The sequence below is a fragment of the Molothrus ater genome, chromosome 2 (genome assembly GCF_012460135.2).
Source record: "Molothrus ater isolate BHLD 08-10-18 breed brown headed cowbird chromosome 2, BPBGC_Mater_1.1, whole genome shotgun sequence".
In the NCBI taxonomy this organism is placed as follows: domain Eukaryota; kingdom Metazoa; phylum Chordata; class Aves; order Passeriformes; family Icteridae; genus Molothrus; species Molothrus ater.
In genome coordinates, this window is record NC_050479.2 from 6,998,367 (window position 1) to 7,024,495 (window position 26,129).

The 26,129-nt window shown below is 39.7% G+C and overlaps 1 protein-coding gene across 1 annotated transcript in view; it reads left to right on the plus strand.

Annotated features, from left to right (window-relative positions):
* Nucleotides 1-15,098, plus strand: part of EFHC2 (EF-hand domain containing 2) — a 56,106-nt gene extending 41,008 nt beyond the window's left edge. Inside the window, exons 11-15 of the mRNA XM_036384697.1 lie at nucleotides 1,002-1,135; nucleotides 5,307-5,504; nucleotides 6,090-6,182; nucleotides 13,023-13,128; nucleotides 14,784-15,098. Coding sequence (XP_036240590.1) covers nucleotides 1,002-1,135; nucleotides 5,307-5,504; nucleotides 6,090-6,182; nucleotides 13,023-13,128; nucleotides 14,784-14,879 — 627 coding nt within the window. The 3' untranslated portion in view covers nucleotides 14,880-15,098. The remainder of the gene's footprint in view (nucleotides 1-1,001; nucleotides 1,136-5,306; nucleotides 5,505-6,089; nucleotides 6,183-13,022; nucleotides 13,129-14,783) is intronic.
* Nucleotides 15,099-26,129: the final 11,031 nt, after the last annotated feature.

Consider the following 26,129-nt stretch of genomic DNA (forward strand, 5'->3'; position numbering starts at 1 on the left):
AGGGCATTGCCTGCCAGGGCTGCACCTGGGGTTTTGGCAGAGGCAGAAATTGTCTTCTCCAATTCTGAGAAAAACCTGCAAGAGCTGATGTATTGATTAAACTTGGATCAATTTGTACTGCTCTGGCAGTGCCATAGGAACTTTAAATACCCTTTTCTAGATCATTTTGAACTGATACAAAGTGTAGACACACTTCAGCAGTTGGGGCTGAGGCCTGATTTTTAGGTCCTGGTCCTTAATACTAGTCATACCAAATTTCAAATAATTGCTCTTGGAAGAAATGGGAGAAAATATTTTCAGGCAGTTCATTGTGCTTTTTAAGCTAGATAGACCATGACAGATATAAGAACATAGTAGAAGTCCCCCCAAATTTAATGACTAAATACTTCTATGTTTTATATTAAAAATGGGTATAGCAAATAAATCTTTGGCAGAGCACTAACACAATCTGAATATAGATTGAAAGCCTTAGTGCTTGAGTTCTGTTTAATCTGAGTTCAAATTTATTTTAATGGTCTATTTAGGAAGAAATATACATTTAAGCATTTTTATATACAACAGGTAAAATTGGTTCCTAAAAAATTTCTAAGGTGCTATTTCTGAGTATGTAAGACAATGTAGTCCAAAATGAATGAGACTATTTGTTGGAACCTTTCTGGTGCCAATGGTGAAAAATTAGCTTTAACATTGTGAAATTTATGACTTGAGAATTCAGTGAAGTGCACCAACATAAAATGAGGACCAAGTTATTAGAACTGTACTTTAAATGTGTCTACTTCTGCTTTAAAAATGCAATGTTTCAAACAAAAGTGGTTTCTTTTATGTTGCTGCACTAAACTTTCTGAGAATGCATGATCTGATGATTTTTGTTTAATTGTTTATATTCTTGATAGTCTTACTGAGATTCCCATGGGCCCATTCCTCCAGCCTGGACAGGTCCCTCTGGATGGCATCCTGTGCTTCAGGTCTTTATAATCCATGTCTTACTTTCCTCTTTTAAGTTCCCCATGGCTGATATTTGTGCTGTCTTCAACAAACTGAAGAGCATGACTGAATCTGGTGCCAAAGAAATCAGAAAGACATTTGCTGTTACTGACCCTGAGCATACCAATGTGATTGGGTATGACACTTTCAGGTAAGACAGCGGGTTTGGGGTTTTAATATTTAATAAAGCCACATTCCCCCAAAATGTATAAAGCATGACCGGGTTTTGATGCTTTCTGCCCAGTAGCTGACAAGTGGCATAGATTTGTCTTGCATTTACTTGGAGATTATGTGTAAAAAAGAAAGTAAATCCATGTTCCAGGAAAAAAAAAAAGTGATAGTTTCAAGTAAGCTGAAAAGCACAAGAGAAATCTGTCTGCTTTTTATGGAGCTGACACAGTGTTGTGAAGAAGGGCACAAGTCAGCAGTAATATATATGTTGAAAGGTAAAGAAAAGTCCATCCTGAGAGTCAAACAGTAGATTTGAAATTCAAATAGGAATGTTCAAATTGCCTCCTAAAAATGGTGTTTGGGTTTTGAACCACTGGTAAAGAAGACAGTCTTTACAGAACTAAGGTGTATTGAAATTACAGAAGGCTGTGCTAAGCGTGCTTTAAAAAGGATTGGAAAGCAGTAGTGAGAACCATAATTAATACTTGGGTATTAATTTAAGCATAGATAAAGGGAGCAGAAATCTGGATTCTGGCAATGATCCAGATATGGCAATGGGCAGATGTAGAAATACTTGAAAAAGGAAATCATGTTCAAATACAAACTGATTTCAGTTTATCCCACAGCCAGAATACTTGAGTGTATGAACTGTGTTGGGCACAGTACTGGTTAATGATGTGAAACAGAGGAGAAAACTTTGCTTAGAAGCATTTGATTTTCACAGGAGTAATACACTGTCTATTTAGGAACTGTCATAATAACTAAGGCATGTAAGTAGATGAATATTGCATGGAATGTCATCTCCATAGGAATGCTAACCAAGGCAGGAATTGCTTCTGAAATTGCTTCTGAAATATCACAGAAGAGAAATAGATCAGCAGAAGGTTCTTTCAGCAATTCAAAGTGAAAGTAGTGAGAAATTAAGTTTTTGGCAACTTTTGGTCAAAATATTTCTGTACTCAGATATTTTGCTCAGCAGAAGCGAGATTTTGAATTGCTAATTGCATTAAGAGGGAAGATGTTATTACTTGAATAAGAAGAGAGAAAATTGAAAGTTCAGGTTTAATGGGAGAAAGTTCCTGGCACCTGGAAAAGGTTTTTAATTTATGTACAAGGTAACTATTTAAAATTAAAAAAAATACTATTTTAGTTCAAATTATGAAAACTTTGTGCATGCACTAAGAGCAGCTCAAAGGTTGGGAACATTTGTATGATAGAATCAGGGAAGCAAACTTTTAGAAGGGATGATTGTGCTTTTAAATGGCAGACAAAGGTTTTTATTTTATCCAGAAGAGGCTCAGTTTGGTTTAAATTTAATCATGGACATAATCTGTGCAGCTGTGAACAGCTCAACAGTTTAATTTAGGGTGGTGCTATTCTGTGACATGGAGAGAGATATGTCTGATCATGTGGAATGGAGAGACTTGGTTTCAGCCATAAAAAATGCAGGAGCCCTCTCCATGAGCAGGAAATCTGGGGATCCCAAATAATCAGGGTTTTCTGGGCCTCAGTGCTCATCTGGGCCAGCCTCAACACCCTTTAAGGGTCCCCATCCCTCCTATGGGGGAAGGCCTGGGGTCTAACAGGGGATGTTCACACTGCCAGAGGAGGAATTTGCCTCTAAGGAGCCTTGAACATTTGTGCTCTACAGTGACAGTAGGTTTTGTTTCAGTTAGTTTGTGTTACTTCCAGTAATCTAAAGGTTCTCATTATTATTATTATTACCTGTGAATCTTATTTTAGAATGAAAGAAGCATTTTTAATGACAAAAACAAGAGCACTTCTTTACATCTATGAAAATTCCAAGATACTTCTAGGTGAACAGAATATTTTTTCTTTCAGTTTCTTATTGTGTACATCTCTGTTTATTTTCAATCTGCCATGACATTTGATTACTATAACTAACAACAAATGATTATTTTTAGTGCAGGCAATTATCTGTATGACAGCTTCAATGATAATCCTCTTTCCTTACCTTAAATACAGCTGAGGTTTTACTCAGCTTTGAATTTGGCTGTTCAGATTTCCTCCTTTCTATCTATGTAATTTTATGTAATCTGCATGTAAAACTACATCTATAAGTATGATGTAGTGAAGAAAATTGTGATTATACAATTTACTTGAACTGCTTTCAGAACCCAAATCTTGAGTACTTCATCCAGGAAATAAATATGTGATGTACACTGAAGCTATCCCCTAAGCTATCATTAGAACTATTGAAATCTTTGTTAAAAAGAGAATTAAAAACTATTTAAAACTTAGATGCCTGTGCATCACACAGCCCTATCCAGGCTGTTTTTTCTCATAAGCTAGTGGCAAGACTGTTTGCTGTTAGAGACAAAGAACCATGTGGGTCTAACAAAGATGCCTATCTTCAATTCAGCTTGAGAAGCAGCTCTCTTGAGCCGTTAATTATGACTTCTTTCTGTAATAAATTCAGATTGCAATCTGTCCTATTCTTCTGGAACAAAAAAAGAAGTAAAACAAGAGATAGCTAAGCTGTGGGAACAATTATTGGAGCTTGTTTTTTTTTTGGTCAGGGAGAGTTTAGATGTCATTCTGTTTGTGAGTCTTGGGTCTTACTCATTAGTCCCTCACAATCCCTAAAATATTCCTTAATTCCCAAGTGAAATAATTTTATCTGTGGGTTTTAGTGATTTGATTGTCACTGACCGGATTGAGAAAATAAAAGACTTTTAAAATCCTGACAGTGGAAAAATCTGTGCCATGTATGGAAATGCAGTCTGTGGAAATGGCTGATGTTATCTACAGCCCCCAGCTCTGCCAGCCCAAGCACTGGAGTGCCAGGCTGATCAGGCAGCATTGTCCTCTCTGTGTGTGCAGTGGTGTTTATTGGAGGCTGCTGGAAGGAGGCTCCAGCTTTGGCTGGATCTCTGAATGCTGCTGCAAAATAAATAATAATATCCAGTAAGTGGAAAAATAATACTGACAAGATAATGATAATATTAGTAGATAGAGATGGACCAGGTCTTGGTCATTAAGTTTGTGTAATCTCAAATAAAGTTTGCTACTGTCAACAGCTTGTCACTTCCTTGTATTTATTTCCTGCTACTGCAAATAAAAGATCATTCTGATTCATTTAATATGGATAAAGAAGTAGTTGAATCTAAGTAGACATTCTGCAGTATTTAACCTTTAATAGTTGTGTAAGTGCAATCTTATTATATGAAATGATCCTTTCCTTTGAACAGGACCACACAAGCCTCTGAGAGGAAGCAAGTGAAGAACTATGTTTCTTGTTAAAAGTTTGCAAATTTGGAAGGGTCCTAAATTTCTGTGCTTTTAGTTCACATGCAGATGTTAAAGAGATCCCTCATCAGATTAATTCAACAATTCAAGTATTCTCCAGGCAGCCATTTAGCTCTTGTGTCAGAACTTTGTGCATCACTACTAATTTCTTCCATTTGTTTTCAAGGATTGGAGTTTAATCACAGTGATTCAGTGTCCTCATGGGTATCACAAGGTACAGCACTAATTGCACCAGCAATTACAGTGAAGTTTATTCTTAGTGCAATTTATCCAGAAGTATTATATATAATTAATCTAATTTTGACTGAAACACATAGGCCTGTGCTGATGTTTGCTTGTTAAAAGTCTGGTTGAATGTGAGTACACCAGAGGCAGATGTTTGGGATCATAGAGCCAATGCAGTTACAGTAATCCAGATTTGACAAGAGGCCTTGTAACAGCTGAGGGAGCTGACACTGTCCCATCAGATGGATCTCAAGAAAATTTCGTCTAGAAGAAGAATTTTCTTCTTTCTTTCTTCAAATCAGCTGGGCTGATTTGTCTGAGCAGCACACACAGGCTTGGGAGAGCACATCCCAGGCTCATCCTTGCATGGGATCTGATTTTCCACTTGCAACATCCAAGTGTAAGCTGCTCTTGCTGCTGCCTTACATTCTTGCTAGGAGAACCTGTGATTTGGTGTAATTCTCTGTATGGCATCTCTGGTTAAACACTTCAGTCATGGTTTTTGTATTTTTGTATTTTGTATTTTTGTTTGTTCATGTATTTTTGTATGTATAGACAGCTACTGAGGAAATTTGGACATCCTCATCCAAAATTAGGGATTATTAACTGGTTTTAACTTACTTAAAACTAATGTAGGCTGTTATTTTTGTGCACAGAAATTGGATAGTCAGTGTTGCTGGTGGAGGATTTTCAGAACATGAAATTATGACTCTTGGGCGTCACTATGGCATGAGAGATGACAGTCAAACAGACCTGCTCCTCCTCCTTTCAATGGCTCAAGAAAAACTAAAGAAAAATGCCTTTGAAAATTTTGAGCAACTGGTTACAGTGTTTTTGTACAATGACCGAGAAAAGTAAGTTTCCTGTCTTTATCCCAAACTGTTATTTGAGAAGCTCTTTTTGCAAACCCTCCTACTTTCTGGTTGTTGCTGAGTAAATGGTTTATTATGGCCAAAAAACATTATGTGTAATGTTAAGCTTCTCTCAGGACCTGACAATAGACAAGAAGAGGACAGCCTTTTTGTCTATTTTATATTTTGTACGTGGGCTTTTTATTGTAGATGCTGTACTGAACATTCTATGATATCAGATACCAGTTCATGGGCAAAACATAGGATTTTAAATCAAAGAGGAGAAACAGTGATTTAAGGGGGGGGAAAGGAAAGAATGAATCTTTATGTGACTCATTTGCCCTTTTTGTTCTCTGATGTCACAGATAAAGGATCACAGAGAATCACTGAGGATCTCAGTATGAGAAAGGCTACAATGTGGCCTTCAAGTTTCTCAGCTTTGCAATAGCAAAATTTCATAAAACTTTGCTGTCTTTTTCTCTATCCTGATGTTCCTCACACATTTTCCTATGCACAGAAACACTCACTTGAAGTAAGCCTGGAAAATATCTAAATGTATATTTCTACCCCTCTCTTTCTTATGTGCAGGTGTGGATTATTGCCCAATGAGACCTGCAGGACTATTTTCAAATCCTTCAAGTTGCCACTTCCTGATGATCTTCTAGAAACTTTACTGGCCAGGTAACTTAAGGGCAGATAGGGTGACCTGAATGCATGGGTGCAAATTAATGCTAAATGTCTGCTGCAGACACAAATCTTCAGAATTTGTCATTTATCTAATATGAATCATTTCTTGATGCACATTTTGTCCCTACACACACAGGCTTTCCTATTTATAGAATATTTATAATCAACTGAGATGCATCCATCTTAGCAACTTCTCTTCATTTTGCCTGGCATAGTAAATCATCTGGGGTTTGGCAGAATTCTGTGAATTCATCTTTCCAGAGTCAGTTACTGATACTTATCATTTTCAATAAGATTCACTTTTTTGCTTTAGTTGTTCCTGTGTATAGATGTGAGGTAAAAACAATAATCTTATGAAAACACATCATGTCAGTTCTAAGGAACACACTAACGTGAATACAATGAAGTGTCTTTATCAAGTTGACAGCATCAATAGTAAACAAAATTGGTTTGCTACTCCTGTTAATCTCACCTGAAAGATATTTTATTGTCATTTTTAAAAAGGAAAAGGAATGTTGGCATGGCTTTGATACTTTTCCATGTCACATTTAGCTTTTTTGAGACAAATTGCTTTGCTACCTGTATTAATGGGAATAGAAGTGAAAAGAACTACTATTTAGTGCACTTGTATTAAAGATTAGAGTTCAGAGTAAGCTGTGATGTTCTGAACACTCATGTCTTGTTGAATTTAGTTTTCCTGGCCAGATTTTCTGGTAATAGGTCTAAATGCATACTTGCTGGTTTCTTCTTTCCCTTGAGGGAAGTCCTTAAATCACGTATTTTGTCTGTGCTTTCAGAGTGTGTTAAAAACAGGAACAGGTCTTGTCTTCTGTCATGTTTAGATGCTTTCAGGTAAATAGACTTCTTGATTTCAGGAGGAGTTGTTAGTTAAGCACCTGGGTTTAGTAAATAATGAAAAGACCCTTGTCAGGCAGAAATGTGGAATCCATTTTGATAAAGCTTCTTTGTACTGCTGTTCATCACTTCTGACACTGAATTATAGGTATTACTCTTCAGAAATGTCTGAATTTTAACAGTAATCTATAAGTGACATTTTAGAACTCCCACCAAGCTGCCCAACACAATTGTTGAAGGACAATTGACATCCCATGTTACACAAGGAGTTCTCCCAGATTCCATTTCTTAAGGGTTGAACTTGAATAGATGCACAGCAAGGCATTGGAAGTTTTCCTTTATGTACTAACTCAGTTCTGATAAGAAGCAGACAAGCCTGACACATCTGGGCTCTAGGGACATATTTATTGTTTGTGAATTTATACCAGGGAAAGCTTCTGTGCCCTGAACCTCTACTTTCCTAAGGAGTGAGTGTAGGCAGTTAAAAAGAAAAAACCCAGTACACTCTAATAAAAATTAGAGATAAGCTTAGAACACAGGGAGGAGATCAAGGGCTGGATTTCACCCAACTTTAGCAAGGTACCCATGACAGCTGGATGAAGTTTCAGCTGCTGCAAGTTCTTTCTGTAGGTGGTGGAGGAGAGAATTATCTCCTCAGCCTGCATCAGAGCTGCATTTCTAAATTCCCATCCATTTTCCTTGGTTTCTAAAGGGGCTGAGGCCAGCCTGTGTTACCAATTTCTCTATGAGAAAGGTAAATGAGAATGGTGTGAAGCTGGGCCTCAGAAATCAGTGTGGGAAGTGCTCCATTTGACAGAGAGCCTTGTGTAAGGCACTTCTATGTTAGAGCATCAGCTGCTTCAAGGGTGACAGTTTAAGTGGTGTCACAGCACTGCAGATAATGAGGAATTGTCACATTCTTCATCATGTGTGCACTTGGCACTGCTTGGGAAGTTTGTTGTTTTGTGAGTGTGCAGAGCCAGGGAAATATATTTTGAACTCTATTTAATAGGACTTAATTTCCAGTAGTCTGTAAATTGAAGAGTTGAATCATCTTAATGAGATTTAACTTTTTCCTTTCTTTCTGCTTGCTTTAGTTTTCTTCAACACTGAAGAGTCATGAAACAGGCAGGTTTATTGTTAATGAAGAGCAGTCCCATTCCTGGGGAGTTTGCAATTCATTGTGGGCCAAGTTTGTCAACAGTATTCCAGTATTCTTTCCTTGTTTTTTTTTTTTTATTTTTATGAGGAACCACATAGTTTTGTGTCCACTGATATTTCTTTCTAAAACAAGTGGTGGTCCTACTCTGGGAATCTTTATTTATGAAGGAAGAAAGTGGTACAATAAAAGTTGCTGGACTGATTCCCACAAAATCAGTATATATAGCTAATGCACTAGCTGGACCCCATTCAGCTATAAAATGATGCTGGACAATGTGATCAGATAATAGCTGAAGGCTGAAGCTCTGTGTTTATTCAGCTTTGCTATCTGAGATTAGGTGGCAAAGACTTTCTCCAGGACTTAATGACTCTATTTTTCCATTTTGAAAGGTAGTACTCTTGAAGTATTTATTATTTACATTTGTAAATTATACTGCAATGATCTGTCACTTATTACAAGCATGGGATGGGACTAGAAATTGCTGTCTAATTTTCTAGTCACCTCGAAATGACCCAGGACTCTGTTTACTGAACCCAAAGACCACTCAGTTGCCATGGAGTGAAGGGAGACTTAGAACAAAAACTGGGGTTTCATAAGACCTTTTCATATTGTCCATCTAGTGTAAATTTATATTTTTAATTGTGGGATGTTGAAATAGTAGGATTTAGGTACCCAACAATGTGAACATTTTTCCAATTTACCTGAGCTGGCATGTTAAAAAGTATTTGCTTTGTCCATCAGCATTTTCTCACTTTTTAAATCACAGAACAATACGGAATTAATCCCATTGTATTAAAAATGCAGACAGTACACAGTTGTTTCTGCCAGAAAACTACAGTAGTCATTATAAACATGTCTTTAAATTTATACAGGCATAATGAACAATTACAGTTGTTTAATAAATAAATTTTGCAAAGTGCTTAAGTAATGAGTTTAGGGGTTTTTCCTGTTATTTTTATTTTCTGCAATGCTAAAGTGATGCTAACAAGAACTTAAAAAGAAGCAGTCTTTCCCTGGAGGATTTATAAACAGCTGGTAGCTAAGGAAGGGAAAAATTGAGAGGAGAAAGAATGGATGACAAGATTACAAGCATTACATGTTGATTATTCTGCATTAATTCAGTTGTTAATTGTAGGTCCCTAGTTTTTTAAATTATGGTTTTTAATTTCTGTTTAAAGTAGCTAAGTCTTTTTTCACCTCTCTACACTGCTGGGGGGGAGTCTGTTTGAAAGGTGGTTTTGGTTTGGAAAAGGAGAATCTCCAATCCCTCAGGTAGCAGTTCCTGATGACAGAGGGCCTCCTACATGGTGATCCCAGCTCTCAATTCACTTCCTGGCCAGGCCAGGCCACTCCAGCCTGCTCAGTTTTCCCCAGGATACTGGGTAACAATTTTTTTACCTGGTTTCCTACCTGTAATGGTTTTATTTTTAGGGCTGACCTTTTTCTTTCAGGAAGAAACCCTCTTTTCCTGCTACAGCAAGTGTCCAGTAGCTGGAGCAGCAGTGGAAATGATCATGAGATCTTTCTCATGCTGCCTTCTTGTTACCTTTGGTGCCTGAGACTCCTTATGCCATTTGTGATTAAAAGGAGCTCTAGAATTCATATTTTAATCTCTTAAAACAAATTATTCCTGTTACTCAGTTTGCTGAGGAGCTGATGGTTCAATTCATGGTTGTTCAAGATGTGAGTAAATATAGTATGAATATAAATTTTAAAAGAGGGAGATGGTAGCCATTATTCTTTAATAGTGACTTGTGCTTGTTGGTTTAAATCCTTTAATTATGAGCAGTTTATGACAATTTAGGTGTACACCTGTGGCAATCTAGTCCCTGTAGAACTGTATTGCACAGAGAGTATCAAACAGGCTGAAGAATCCCAACATTTTCTCTAAGGTTAAAGCAGCAGATGCTTCTGCTCTGTTATTATTAGATTAACTTGTTAATAAATGTTGTTTGAAACCAAGAAATTTAAAAAACTCTGAATGCACATTAAAATTTCACAGAAATCTTTGGGGTATAGATTTCTTGATGGGAAAGAAAAACTTATTAGTAAGTAACCTTTACTCACCAAAGCATCCTCAGGAATGATCATAATGTGATTTGACCAGATTTTTCACCTATCTGGAGTATTTAATTATGAGTGTATTTTTATAAGCAGAAACGTGTGATTATTTCTGTAATGATAAAGAAAATAAAAAGCTCTGCAAACTGTGATAGGGATGGAGCAGTGACTTTCATGGTCTAAAATCCCATGCATTGGTGAAGTAACAGGGAAAAACTGAAGAGAAGGGTGGTTTAAAGCTATCTTAGGCACATCTTCTTGATAAGACAAATCTAATTTCCTTTTCTGAAGAGCACTGTCTCAGCATTATTAAGTCCAGCCACTGAACTGTATGACATCTCTGTCCTAATAATGCACAAATTGATAACATCTCCTCAGTCCATCTGGATGCTCTGTGCCAAATCTCTAGTGTCTGCTTTTAGTAGATTGATACAGTAAGTCACAGCAGTAAAAAGATCTAAAGAGTAGATTTTTTTTTCTTTCTGAGTTATTCTAGAGTAGTATTTTAAGATGCTTTCTGTAGCTATTTAATTATGAGATTTAGGAATCCCATTTCCTCTGCCCATGTTAAAATTCTTGGTTATAGATAATTTCAATCCCATATTGTCAAGTCAGCTCACTAGTGCTGTCACATCAAAGGACTTTTCTCCTTGTAAATGTTTGTCAAAAGCAGAAGCAATGCTTTCCTCAACAGAAAGTTTAAATAGTTACACACCTTCACTTGTTCTTTCGTTAAAAATCCTGCTTATACAGCTCAGCATCTTGGTGGTAGAATTAATCTTTTGACTTTTCACAATGAGCAAAAGGTAACTACATAATAGTAGAAGGAAAAATCATTTGTTCTGATTGTTCTGAATTTCCAGTCTGTCTGCTATTATTTTTTGAAGAGATATAAGCTTTTTGATTGTCTTATTACATCTCATGCAAAACTCGTTTGTCTTCCATATTGCCACTTGCAAAAAAACCCCCAAAAACCTGAAACTAAGAACCCACTGGAAGTGGGAATGGAAATTTTCTTGTGTATTGGATATATTCCCCAAAAGTAAGGCTTTGTGGAACTGTTAACTTGCATGTGAACTATGGTGAAGAAGCAGGCTATCATAGGAGGGTTTCTCATGGCAGTGTTTCAGACTCATTTAATTCTGGTAGCAGTAGCATTCTTCTCTGACTTTGCTTTCATCTTCAGCATAACTCACTGTACTTAACATTCCAGTTTATCGCTGCCATCTCTGTTTATGGCTCTCAGTATATTTTGTTATTTTCTTTCCTGCTGACTATTAAATGAAAGGTGTTGGGGGGAGGAGAAGGAAAGGATGAGTTGCAGTTTATTACAGTTTATTTTTGTCACCAGATCTATTTCTCTTCTGGTATTGTTTTCCAAGATTGTGCTGTAAATTCTCCCTTAAAGAGCCTTCATGCTTAATTTTTGTTAGAACCCTCTGTAGTGATTGAAGGGTTTTGAGGCCTGTGTTTTGTGCACTGCTATTCCAATAAGGACTAGGCAAAATGATTTTCTGCAATACTTGTTTCCTGTGCAGTAGTTTTTGTCTCTCCAGATGGCAGGGCAGAATTGTTTAACCTGGCATCTCCCACCAGGTAAGAGATACTGAGCCTTGCTGGGTGTCTGTGTTCTCCATGGACCCCAGTGAAGCACAGACACTTCCAGGCTATGTTTTTGTGCCCAAACTGGATCCCTTTTGCAGGTGGGAGGTGTTGGGTGAGACAGGTGTCCTTCAGAAGCTGCCAGTGCTGTATTTATGACGAGAGCATTTATTCCAGCTGCTCTATTTATTCCAGCTGCTCTTTTCAAGCTTCAGCCCAAAGGTGTCTTTCAACATTTGGCTGGTGACACTGCAAGAACAGTGGTTCCCAAGAATCACCTCAGTGTTCTGCTGAACTGAGGACTTTTATTTCTGAAGCTGCTTCATCCAAATCAATGGCAGAAGGATGAAGTGACTTATAAGTCTATTCCCATGTGGCTTATTAGTGCAGGGTAAAGATTTTAGAAATCTGAGGGAGGGAAATAGCATTTTCCACATGTAGCTGTAGACCCGTAGACCTTAGCTGGCAGCATATATATATCTTCTGGCATATATATCTGCTGGCAGCATCTATATGCATTTAGGGGACAGCCACAACTGATACAAATATATCTATTTATCCATAGAAATAAAGAACAATGCCATAAACCTGGTACCCAATGATTTTAAAATCTGGCCATTATTTGATACATTAATGAGCTGTCTGTTTGTCAATTGTAAATTGATCCCAAGGTGTGTGCAAACAGCATTTTTGAAGGATTACTTATTTTCAGGAGGTTGTTGTAGAAATCATAATAGAGCAGGTCAGTTGTGTTACAGCACAGATTTCCTGTGTAATTCTGTTTCTTTCTACACTAAGGAATCATACACTGATCATCCCAACTCTATGTCTGTCAAAAGCTGTGAGATCAGTATTGGAAAATGTTGGGCAGTGCTTCAAAACTAAAATGAAAATAGCTGAAATGAAGTAAAACTTCAAGAAGTTGAATTCTACTTATAAGAGACACTAATAAGGTGTAAGAATGTGGAAAAAAATGTATAATATAGGTGTTCCTGACATTTTGTACTTTTTTTTCACTCCTGCCAGTGTTTGGGAATAAAGTGGTATAAAAGTTATTATCCCAAAGGCAATGATTAGTATGCTGCAGATAACATGATATAACTTTGTTAAAAATTCCCTTTAACCTTGAGTCATCTTATGGATATTCTGCTCAGGTTTGAAGATAACCAAAAGCAGGTAGACTATAAAAAGTTTGTTCATGCACTGAACTGGAGAGAGAATCAAGTCCGTGCTTTTGTGGAGGAAAAGGAGCAACCCAAGGTAAAACCAGTGTCTCAGTATAATTTCTCCAATTTTAACATGACTGTCTTAGCCAACACAAACTACAGTATTTTTTCCTATTTGAGTATTTGTACCTGTTTTCTTTAAGTAATTATTCTTTAATAGATTTAATAGGGAGGTTTAGGGTGAAGCAGAGAAGTCAAACAGGGATGAGGAGGTGCCTAGTAGCTATCACATCTCTGGGACATTTTATAGAAGAAAAAAGAGAAGGGGAAGCAGGTGTACTTATCCATGGACAATGGGCATGAGTACTGCTTCCCCCACAAATATCATTGTCACATGTCAAATGATCTGTTCACTTGCTGAGGTAGGCAGAAAATACTTTAAGCTCCACTGACACATATGCAGAAAATAGCTCTGCATTTTGTATAACTCCTCAGAAACCTGTACAGAGCACACCACATCTCTGGTAGGCGTGCACAGAGAGAAGAGATGATGGATAAACTTTGTATATCTTCAGCCTGCTACTTAGGGTAAAAAAAAATGCAGTATCAACAAACTGCAGAGACTAATCTGATCTTGCCATCTTGTGCTGAGTGGAACATTTTAAAATAGAAGGTCCATAAGGCAATTATGCTGAATTTTAAATACTTTGTAACAAATAAATCCAAAGACTTCTGCCAACACATCGTTTTACTGTTCTAGCCTGGCCAATGTGTTGTACAGAATGTGTTTGATTGTGTTCAGACCATTTAGAAACACAGCATTCCTTTAAATTCAAGTTCCCTCATGGTATAGTTTAAACCAGTATTCCTCAGGCACTGTGCTCCTGACTCCTCACTCCTGCCTGCCTTACCAAGACTTTCTTCTGTAGCATCTCAGACTCTTGGTGGTGTCTAACGAGGGCCCAGGGCTGTGGGTTTGCTCTGCTTTGGAGAGCATGGTTCTGCATAGTTGATTATTTTTCCTTTGTCTTTGTGAAGAATTTTTTGTCTTGTACAGATAAAATTAAAACCCTTCCACATGCTTTATACAGCAGTCTGAGAATCATGGTGTTGATTAGGCTTTGTTGAGGGAGTATTCTTTGTTTTTACAGAAGAATTATTGCTTATTCTTTGTTTTTACAGAGGAATTATTGCTTAAGCAATAGTTAAATATTTAATATATTAAGAGAGGTAACTACAAAATGGAAAAAAAATCAGAGACAAGAAAAGTTTTAAATCTTGTTCAGCTTTAGAATTCAATTGTCATTCTGTGCATGACTTACCATGAATGAATAGCAGTATTTTGAGGCTACATTACCTGTATTTGACAGATAGATTTCAGCAGCAGAGCTGTGCTTGTTTAGCTGGCTTTTTTTTATTCCTTCTCTTTATCACATTATTTTGTATGTTTTTTGCTGTTGAGACATGAATTTGAAGCCTAAGCATTTTAATGAAGAAAATGTAGCATTATTTAATTTTAAAAATCTGAAAAAGGGCTAGTAATAGAAAATATTTTGAATAAAATATTTTGTAACATTCAAGAATATGCATGTTGCAATATTTTAAGAGGATGTCTTATGTAAAGACCCAATTTTTCACAGATTTGTCTGTGGAATTGAAGCAGCTCATTCAATCTTATGTTGACCAGCTTGTAATGGTTCCTGTTTTCATTATTTTATACTAAGATATTCTCTGGGTTACTAATTTCAGAGGGAATATATCTGGAACCAGCTACCACGATCTCCTCCTGTGACTGGGATCAGATACCCTCCTCTTCTGGATGATCTCTTTGGCAAAGAAGAATAATCTCATCTGTGTAAGGCACTGATTTAAGATTGGTGCTTCAGCTCTGAAGATTACTTAGAAAGATACCAAAAAAATTTCTTATATAATGAGAAAAAAGCAGATACAGCATTTAATTTCTTGTTCCAACAGAGATGTATACTTGTATGTTTTTGGAACTCTTTCTAAATCAACAGCACTCTGTCACACTTATACAAGCCTAATTAAAACTAGATCCTCTAATCTCTGCCTGGTTGCATGGAGAATTTGTGAGTATTGAGAAATCTTTGAGTCAAACACTGCAAAATCTGACTGACCCTGCTTTGTTCTGAGAGCAAACCTTGTTGGATGACCTCTCAGAATTGGGTTTGACTGTGTTAGCACAATAATGCCATTCCATTCATGTTCCCTCCCTTGCTCTGCAGCTCTTATCTGTGGTTTTGCTCTATCCCCCTGGTGATGCTCAAGTGCTGTTCATGTCAAAGTTGGTTATTTTGTGGAGGAAATGCCAGCAAGTTTTTTGCACACTATAAAGCTGTTCTGGTATCAGAGATAATTATAGCCTTCCAAAGTGGAAGCAAATGTTTTGCAGGCACGGCACAGAAGCTGTCAATTCTTGCTTTTTGTTTTAAATGTGACTCAGGTTAGTCCCACCCAGCTTTACTTGGGTGGGACATGTCTGAAGAGAAGGGATTTCAGTGCAATTTCAGTGTGCAGCATTCTTGTAGCAGAAATGTACTTGCCCTTTGAAAATTCACTGATGCCCTTCTCTTTCTCCACAGCTTAATGGAGTTCCTGTTAGCATTTTTGTATCTTTTTAAGCTTTTACCAGCTCAAAGCCACAATTAGATCTGGATTTACTTTGTGCTTTTGTGAGAGGAGTAATTACCCCACTCTGAAGAATGGAAGAGCTGAGGTGAAGGTGGAGATGATTCATCCACGAGATTCCACTGAGGAAGGGGAAGAGGTGTGAGCCAGTGCACCTCTTCTGGTGTTTGGGAAGACTTAGAAGCCTGTTTTTTCTTTAATCTGAAATTACAGTTTTGGAGAGGAATTGTTTGACTTAGAAAGATGAAATTTCAATGTATCTAAATCCCCAAACTGAGGGAGAGACAATAGTAATTTTTTGGGAAATTGGAGATCCCCCTTACAATTATGATTCTATATAGAAATACCTTCCTACACCTTTGCATGATAATGTAAATGAAATTCTTATTATTTTTTACCATAGGGCAAAATATAAAGCTTTTGAAAGCTCTTTGCCTTTTTTGCAGTGAAAAAGGTCTTGAGACAAGGCATAATTATAATGTGGCTGCTGAGGAGGGCTAGCAATAAAATGGGCTAGGAGTCTTTATATCCAGAGGCTCAAAATGAAAAAGGCAAAAACTAAAGTGCTCCAAGTTGTAGAAAAGACTGTGAATTACTTTTTGATCCAAAAGAGGAAAATGGTTTCTTATATGACAAGAAATATCTGACCACAGGGACAGCATCAGGATCTGGAACAACAATTTGTCTTTGAAGCCAATTTGGTGAAAGCTGGATATTTTTGTAACATGCCAGCAAGACTGAGATTGATTCTAAATGAATGCAGTTTTCCTTGTAAATTTTTAATGTTCCCAAGACTTCAGAAGGATTTGTTTCAGTTGTGGAAATCTTGTACAGCTGAGGGTTTCCAAGAAGAGGGGACTCTCAGCATTGAAAACCTCTCAAGTAGCTTCTAGAGAAGATAAATTCACTTCAGTTTGTTTCTCTTTATGCGTATGAGACAAAAGGAGCATTTTTTAAAGAAAAAACCAGTTCAAGAAATAGAATATTTTATAATTTAATGTGGAACCATGTTCACAGTTCTGTTCAGTCATGGTTTGGTCTTGTCTGGTCATGGTCAAGAAAGGGGACTGTAAACTGGAATCAGTGCAGAGAAGAGCTGGAAAGGTGACCAAGAGAATGGAGATAAGAAAGGTGACTGAAGGAGCATAATTTATTTAGTGTAATTAAATGAAGGCTCAGATTGAATGAATATCCTTTCTCTGTAAATACATTGCTGGCAGGTGAAGAAAATTATCTGGTTCAGGTAAGAACATAGTCTTAAGGAGAAAATGGGTATAATTTGCCATGAATAAAATAAACCTGGACAACAGAAGGTGGTTTCTTACTTCTAAAACAATGAGGGTCTCAAACTGCCTTCCAGGACTGATGTACTCAGTTTTAAGGTTGAGATGGGTTCATTTGATATTGGTAATTTTAGGAGGTTTATGATACCATTCTGAATTATTAGTCTCACTTCTGGTTTTCCCTTTTTCCCATGCATCTTGCATAACTCTGACAAATACAAAACAATCTCCTAGGAGAGGGCCTGAAAAATATTTTCATTGCTTGTCACTGTGCTCAGTGTCATACACTCTGGTCCAACATGCTATAAACACTTTTCACCAGGTTTTCTCTCTGACAAGCAGTAGTGCTTCCAGAATGGAAAGCCCTGGCCAATGAGCAGCCCAATAATCCTCTTTGTATAATGTGACTTACAGCATATGCTGCCCAGAATATTTCAACCTCTCCTCTAATCCTGCCACCAGCTTCTTCTCTCTTTTCACATTGCTGATGAGGGGCCTGAATGAAGACAATACCACAGGGTTATGTTTCGAGATGGCAGGAGGCCACAGCTTTAAAGCACGCCTGGCACAGGGGAAGGCAGCCCCCACAGTTGCCATTAATCTCAGCCCTGGATCTCTGCAGGGCAGCCAGGGGTATCTCCTTTCCTCAAATATCTGCTCTGGCCCGGCAGGAGCTCAGGGATTCACGTTACAGCCCCGCTCACCCCCCTGTGTGCTCAGTGTTAATGTTTGCTTCCTCAGCCTGGCATTTGGGAAGAAGAGGCTCCAAGTTCTCTGGGATAGCTGCTGCTGCTGCTGCCAAGGAAATGGCTGCAAACAGGTTGGCTCAGAGTGCCTGGGCTGTCAGCTGCAGGTGGGTCCCCTCGGATGGGGGGCATCTGCTGTGGGCAGGATATTGTAAATCAATACAACTCTGGCAACTCTGACATTGGTGAGGGAGAGAGAATGATGGATCTGACTCCATGGATATCAGAAGGCTAATTAATTACTTTATTATATTATATTATTCTGTACATCTGAAACTGAATCTGCCAAGCACTCAACCCTGCACACAACTGCTCACACTGCACTGAATCTCGTGACTGTCACCCGACAGTCCCAACACTCACACACGCTCTCACAAACAAAACATCCTCACTTTGGATAAACAATCTCCATATTGCATTCTACTTTGGCACAACACAGGCACAGCAAGTGATAAGAATTGTGTTTTCCCTTTCTCTGAGGTTCAGAGAATGTGAATCTCAGAAATCCTTGGGAAGAGTTGTGCCTTGCTTTTCTCTGTGAAGAGAAATGTGGCAATAGGCAAGACATGGGTGTTCCTCACCAGGCAAATATTTTCTCCATCATACAGCCAGCTACTGTATTTTTCCAGGCAGAGCCACTTGCACCAACATCAGGCAGAGATGTTCATCTGCATAAATGAAAGGATAAAAATCGTCCTGCATTTGTTTCTCATGTGCTGGTGTGAGTTCATCCTACTTCATGGAAAAAGTTTGGGCTCATTTGGCTCCTGTGTTTGCTCTCTCTGTTTTGTCCTTTTAGCCCAGGAGACATCTCTGCCTCCCAAAGGAAAACTTGCTGTGGGAAAGCTGCAGAGATCCTAATTCCACAATAACCCAAATACTGGATGTTTTCAGTCACTGAAGTGCATTCAGAGACAGCAATCCTTGTATCATTAGCAGTCAGTCACCAGGTGTGTGCTTGCTGGGCCCTTCTAAGTGTTTCTGTGGTTTGAGACATGGAACTAGTAGAAGAATTTTCCAGTTTTAAACGTTTTGTAGTTCAGTGTCATGGAGGGAAACATCAGTTCTTTAGGCAATAATGTCCTGTACCCTCAGTAACTGAACTATTGTATGATTACTTGAGAATTTCTTCCTCTTCAAGGCTGTTTAACCATCAAGATGCAGTAAAATGAGAAAGAATAGTGGCTTGCTTGTGAAGAATTTACAACATCAGGAGGAAAAAAGTATCACAATCTGAACTCAGTCAGATTTTTAAAATTATTTTTAGGTTTTAGAGGGCAGTATAGATAATATTTAAGAGAAAACTATCTGGAAAAAAGACTTTTTAAAAGGTACTCTTTGCTCTAAATCAATTTCTTCTTTTAGTTTGTTTGGGGACGAGTCCCAGTCAAAAGCAGCACTTCTGATTTGGGCAATGGTCAAAGACGCCAGAGAGAGGTGTGGGGGGAGGTCCACGTTCCTGCCAGTTTCCAATGTTTAAAACTAGGAAGCATAACCAAGATTTAGGAAGTTAATATAGCTATAATATATTAAGGTTATGGATTGATTAAATGAACTCTTCCTCTTCACATTTCTCTGGTCATTTCTGAATCATCTGGAAGTTTCTTCTGGTATGTGTTACACACAAATGAACGAGCTATCCTCATCTGCCCTTCACCCCAGCCATCTGTCCTCTCTGTTCTCCTCTTTCACCAGGATAGTTTCATATTTAGAACTATGAACAAAGAGAAGTAAAGGAGCTGATTCAGAAACCTGCCCGAAATCTGATGCGCATCCCTGGCAAGCAGCATGGTGGGATGATCTGCAACAGCACAAAATTCACTGTATCACCTGACAGCACTTGAGAAACTCCCACTTCCAAAGCAAATCTGTCAGGATGGCATTGCCTTGGAGGACAAGAGGAAGATCCTTTGCAGAGCTGCTGTGCTGCAGGAGGGACAGGGCCACCTCCAAATTAGAATGTCTCTGGGTGACGCTCATGTCCCCTGCTCTCAGATGCCAGCAGTGCAGTGTCTGCACCTGCCCTTGCTCTCTGGACCCCTCACTGCTGATGGAAAGGAAATCAGCACCTCTAGGCAGTCACCAGCCCACAGGAGTATTCAGGGGATGCCTGATATCCCTGCCCATTCCTCTGCACCCACTGAAGGGTGTTGGGGAAAATGACACAGGAAAGTCTTATAAATATGATTGTCTGGCAAAGGATTTTGAGAATATAGAAACTATAAGCGAGATTGAAATGAAAGCAGGCTTTGAGACCCCTTAGTTACTGAACAACGGGAAAACAATGGTGTGGCAGGCTGAAGGTGATCCCCTTTGATGAAACAACACCCTCTGCTTGCAGACAGGCCTAAGGGTCAGAGCAGACCCTGCCAGCTTGGCAGAAGGGGTCCAAAGAGGAGTTTTTAGGGTTTAAAATGTAACACAGTCTGGTAAGGTAGTGATTCTTATAGGCTGTATGTTAATGCTATAGGATTTGTATCTTGTACTAGATTGGTTAGTGAGAATTAGAATATTCAACACAGAAGAAGATTTATTGTGTTGTAACAGGAACTTCACTTTCTTACCCTTTTACGCTCTTACCTTTTTTACTCCCTTATGCTCTTACCCTCTTACTCTCTCACCATCTCATCCTCTCTCCCCCTCTCTTCTCTCAGTCCTGCTCTGAGCTGTGGCTGGCAGCTCCCAGCAGGGCCCTGCAACCAGGCCCTTTGCAGCAAACCTCAAGTTCCAGGACCTGGCTTCAGAGATCTCTTGTCTCCCTCCATCCATCCCAATGCTCTGACAAAGGGATTGGAACAACCACTTAAATGCTGGTTGATGTTTGCATTGCTGCTGGAGAGATGAGTGCCACCCTTGGGATCCACTGGCATTGTGAGAGGAGCTCTGAGGCCAAGCAGGGTGACCTTGGCTGCTCCCTGCCTGTGGGCAGGTTGTGGCTGATGTGTAGGATGGGCCAGCTGTGGATGGTCTGGGCTGAGCAGGGTGGAATGGGCAGAGTCCATGCGACCATGGAACTACAAGTCCATGAGACCAGGAGTCTACACCCAACATGCACAGGATGGATGCCTCTCCTGGGATATTCTGGAGCTCAGGATGAGCAGATTCAGTGCTGTGTTTATCAGGTGGATCTGACTGTGCTTGGGCTTGACTCTGCCTGGTGGGTATTGCTCAAACTTCACTCCAGCTGGGTAAACAGGAGTATCTGGGTTGACTTAAATGGAACTACAATTTCTTTTGTTAGAGCTCTCTGAGAATCTAATTTAGCCAAGTATTTAAGTGTGTGCACAAGGCTGTCCTGTTTGTTCAAAGCCACCCAAGTGTGTGCAGGCAGCTTGCTAAAATCTGTCACACAAAGCCCTGCTGGAAATGCTTTCCTAAAGAAGAGAAATCCCTAATTGCGATTTAGGAATTAAATCATTGTAATAACCCCCTCCCCCCCAACCATATTAGAAGGTAGCAGTGAAAGGAGGTGATATAGAACTGTCTGGACATGTTTATAGGCTATATATGGTGTGTTGTTATTGCAGTTCTTCTACAATACAAGCCAGCAATTAGCAATTAAATTCCCATTATGGGATCATGTTGGTAATTGAGATGAACTGTAAGTGTGTAACTCTTTTAAGCCTTTCTTTTAACTAACCCAAATACTATAGTACTTTTATAATTTAGAGATAATATTCCCATTAGTAGAGTTTATGACTCAATAAACAGCTCCCACAAGTTCATAAAAGCCAACACTGTAAACACAAGAACTATTACTGCAATAGAAATTCTGTGCCTCCCTCTTCTCTTGGTGGTCTGGATAGAGCAAAGGGAAATGCTATCGCAGAAAAAAACCCCAACATTTATTTTGGCTATATAAATATAAATGAATTGTCTTAAAACCCATCTGGAAATTTTCTCTCCTCCCCATGTCCCAGGTGGTCTGGCAACAGTGATGCATTCTGCTTTTGTCTGCAGGCAAGGGCAGGAGCTCCCGTTGGAAATTATTTACATGAAGGGATTGCAATTGAAAGCCTGGTGATGTCCTCACCCTGCCTCTCCCTCGAGAGAAATAGGAACAAAATCTTCTCTAGAGTTGGGTTTCAGCTGTACTTTTCTATTATTATTATTATTACATTTATTATTGTTTTGAAGGAAAAATATCTCTGAAGTGCCTAGAGTCCATAGTTTCTGAACCTCTCTGCTGCTGGCATTTTTTTTTTACTTTTTTGACTGCTAAATGAATTTTAGAAATTTACTTGGACATTTGTACAAGCAGAACTTTTGTAGCTCAAGCCTCTTTCCATTTGGGACTGGGTGTAGTGACTAATTTAACTATTTTCAAGAAAAATGAGCACTTTTCTTTGTCCAAAAGTACTTCATTTTGCAGTGTGTAGGGCACCGTTCTGCTTAGCAAATTCACGTGCAAGGAATCACCACCTCTATCTGGTGTCTTGCTTTGCTGCTGAAGGTCATTTATCCCTGTGTTGTTAAAATCATATTGCTCAAGCTCATCAAAATGCAGGAAGTTTTTATTTTTCTCCCTCACCATCTGGGTTGAAGTGGCTGTGAAAAGCTGGAGGAACACACAGAGCCACTGCTCCTGCACTCCTTCCCAGTAGGTAACTCACCCTGGGATGGAGCACACGGTTTTCATCTGTTTTGCCATTGCATCAGGTCTCCTGTTCCAGCCACTTTTGTTGTGAGAGTTTGTTTCCAGAGTAAGCATCTCAAGTGACTGCTGGGATTCGTGTCTCTCACCTCCCTGCTGCTAGATTCCTGACCTTTACACCTACGAGGGAGTTTGGCTTTCAGGACCCCGGGAAAGCTCAAAAAGGCAGAAACTCGGACATTTTGTTCTGCAAGGCCTGGTAAGGAGTGTGCAAATGGTCTCTCTTAGGCTTCCTGGCATTTCCATTTCACTGGCCTTCCTGAAGTTTCAATTTTCCATAACAATGGTATCAAACAGAGAGGGCACTCCATCGGGAATGTGCCTGCCTCCTCTCACCCCACACATCACACTTGTAATATCCCATGAACTCTCTCCCCCCAGCCAATTCTCGAGAATCCATTTAAACTCTCCTCAGTAAAGTTTCACAGCATCCCAGCAGGTTCAGAGATGCCCCTTTGACTCCTGTTGTCAGGCACGGAATGAAGACAACACAAGACCCGAAGCAAATCAAGTATGTGAATTAGAAAGACTCAGCATCCTAATGAAGCAAAATTCCTTTTTGAAGGCAAACAATCATGAAGGACCTAAGCTGTCACTCCAGAGGCCCCAACACTTTCACCATTGATTTCTGTGAAAGAGAGGAGCAGGATTTCCTGTGGGAACAGGGTTTGCCTTTACTTTCTGGGAAAGGGCGACTGCTTTTCTGCATTCCTACCCTTGCACTCAAAATCCCTGACTTGTTTCAGGATAGCCCACGTGCTTCAGCTGCAACAGCCAGGCCCCAGGGTCAGATCCTGGCAGATCACACCTCAAAATTCAGTATTGCAGATTTTTAGGTGTGGGGGTTTGTGATAGATTCACTTGTCCCTTTAACCAAACTAGTGGTTGGCTCCAAGGAGGTGAAGGCCTAAGCCATGACTGGGCCCAGAGGAGTGGAGGAGTCTCTATTTCCAACCTGTCCTCTGAAAACCCACCAAGGAACAGGGTTAGGAGCTTGTCCTTTTGAAGTCTGCAGGTGGCTGTGGTTCTTGTTGGCTCTCAGGTCCCTCTGTGCAGCTCAGGAGCTGATGTGGGACTGTATTCCCAAAGCAGGCCCAGCAATTCTAGGATTGCCTCCGCACCAAGGAGAGGCCTCAGCTTTTGGATCATTCTTTTCCCTCCTGGGCTGCTCCTCTCAGTGGCACAAACCTCCCCCTTTCCCTGGATAAGAGGCAGCACTGCTGTTCTTGGGGATAAGTGTGGTAATCACAGAGCAGAGAGAGACAGAGCTCTCTCCCAGGATTTTCCTGGGAAGCTGCAAGAGAGCTCAGAGAAAATGAGAAACAATTCTTATCATCACTTGCTGCACCTGTTGTTGTGCACATGTGCAATGTGTTATGGAGATTGTTTACCAAAGGGTGGTTTCTTAATTGGACTCTGGGGATGGTGTTTTGGATTCATTGACCAATTGGACCCACATGTGTGTTGTGACTGTCTGGCAAGGGCGATGGGTTTTTCTTAATTGTGTAACATAGTATAGTAGCAAAAAAGCAATTGGTCAGCCTCCTGCAATCATGGAATCAATGCAATTATTCCCCATTCAGGGCACTGTCGCTACAATAGGTAAGGGTGAGTGCACAGTCTTCCTCCTGCTCCATCAGCTGAGGCTTTCAGATACTCTGGGCTTGTTGAGCCCTGCCCTGCAAACCCCAGGCCGAGCTTTTCCTGGCACATGGCACTGGTGGCACGTGGAGAGCTATGGAAAGCACGAGTGGCATGAGCATTAACACCCAGCAAGCAGGGCAGAGCTGCACCAGTGATGTGTGGGTGCTGATGAACACTTCCCTCCCCTCATAATCTTTTTATAAAATTGTACCACTGGTGGCATTTGAGGCATCTCTGGCTCAGTGTGCCAAAGGCCTCTCCTCTTGCAGGAGGTAAGCTATAAATCATAGAGCAAGAGACATGTTTTTGGATTTAATATTGCTAATTTAATACACGTTAGTGATGCGGACCATGCATCAACTAAAGAAAGCAATCAGTTTTCCACCTCTGGGGAACATTTGCAGAATGTTTAGGGTCCAAAAGCTGGATCACAAAGTTTGTGGAACAGAAGGTTTTCAGCACAGATGAGCAAAAATAATTTTCAGGATGATACAGTATAAAGTTGCATTTATCTCAGGAGTATAACTAATAAGTAATGTACCACTGTCTATAGATTTAAAGTATGATGTCATCTGTATGCCTAAATATTCAAACCATCCTTGAGTGAAATGGTCACTGTCTTTCTGAAGGGTAATAATGCAGGAGTCTGCATAAAAGGTTTGCTTTGTTCTGGACTACATCAGTTAAAATGATGGTGGTAAACAGAAGAGAGGTGAGTTTATTAGGATAGTAATGGGATTGTTGCCTCTTCCCTCCTCCTGCTTGCATCACTCACTGTATCTGCTATGGGTGATGCAGGAAATGTGGGAACCCCTGAGTCTGCCAGGAAAGCAAGGGTGGGTTGCAGCAGGATGTGTTGTTTCCAAGAGTTGGCTTAGGAATGATGAGCAAGAAGGACTGGGAAGGACTGGCTGCACAAAGATGATTACAATTGGGTGAGTAAGCCTTGGCTCACCCTCTGGGAACTCACAGCCACTGCTTCAAGAAAATCAGATGGCCAAAGGTGACTCATTAGACAGCATGTGCTGGAATTGCACTGATGTAGTGGTGAGAAAGATCAGGAATGGAAAGTGAAAGGGACAATCAATAGTTATTTTAACAAAACTGAAATTAAGGTTTTTTTAAATTTTATTTTCATGAGGTTGCTATGCCCTCTGGACCTCTGTCCACAGCTGTGGCTGTTCCTTATCCTGAGTAGTTTTCAACATAAGGTGAAAGCCACATTACGAGTTGGGCACTGGCTGCTGTGACCAAGGAGGGCTCAGTCTCTGCCAGACTGCACTTGCCATTCAGATTTCAGTCTAGTTTTTTTTCAGTTTGTGAGAGTGATGCTATAATGTTGGCTTGGTGGAAACACTGCTGCACACAGTTGCTAAGGAAACATCTTCAAGTTCATTTTTCTTTGAGTTTTGTCATTCAACTCACAGCATTGCTGTAATTATTCTTTTAAAAGTGGGACGTGAGAGCCATGAAGGGGTGCCAGTCACTGATGTAAGAGCTGGCATTGACCAAACACTCTGGCTTGATTCTCACCAAGGGTCTCAGGGTCAGCAGAGAAATTTCTGCAGGTGCTGGAGGGGTGTGGGAAGCAAAACAGCTTCAACATGAATTTGAATAATGTGTAGAGAAACCCCTCCAATTATGCCTGCAGCAATGAGTCAAGTTCAAGCTTATATGAGTGAGATGTCTGGCTAGACTTTGTATTTACATTTCAGTGGCCTTTTCTTCTGACAGTGATGCCCCTTGTCTTGTTAATGAGTCTGCTAACTGTGTATTGGTGGGCTCTGTAATGAAAGGAAATGTGACAGGGTTTATTGACACAATGCCCAAAACTGATCAGAAAATTCTCTTCTAAAGAGGAAAGGAAATGACAAGGCTTTTTCAATTATTCTACTTGGAGTGTTATTAAAATCACCCCTCATCAGATGCCACAGAAGTGGGATGGATGTCCTAAACACAAACCTTTGTGGAAGAAGAGGCCTCTCAAAATAGTTGCATCTCCCAAACATTTGTATGTCTGCACTCTACCTCAAAGGGATAATAAGGCACAAAATCACTCATCCCTCTGTGGGACTAGAGCTGGGGACTAATTTTCTGATGGACAGTTCTAAGAATTGCT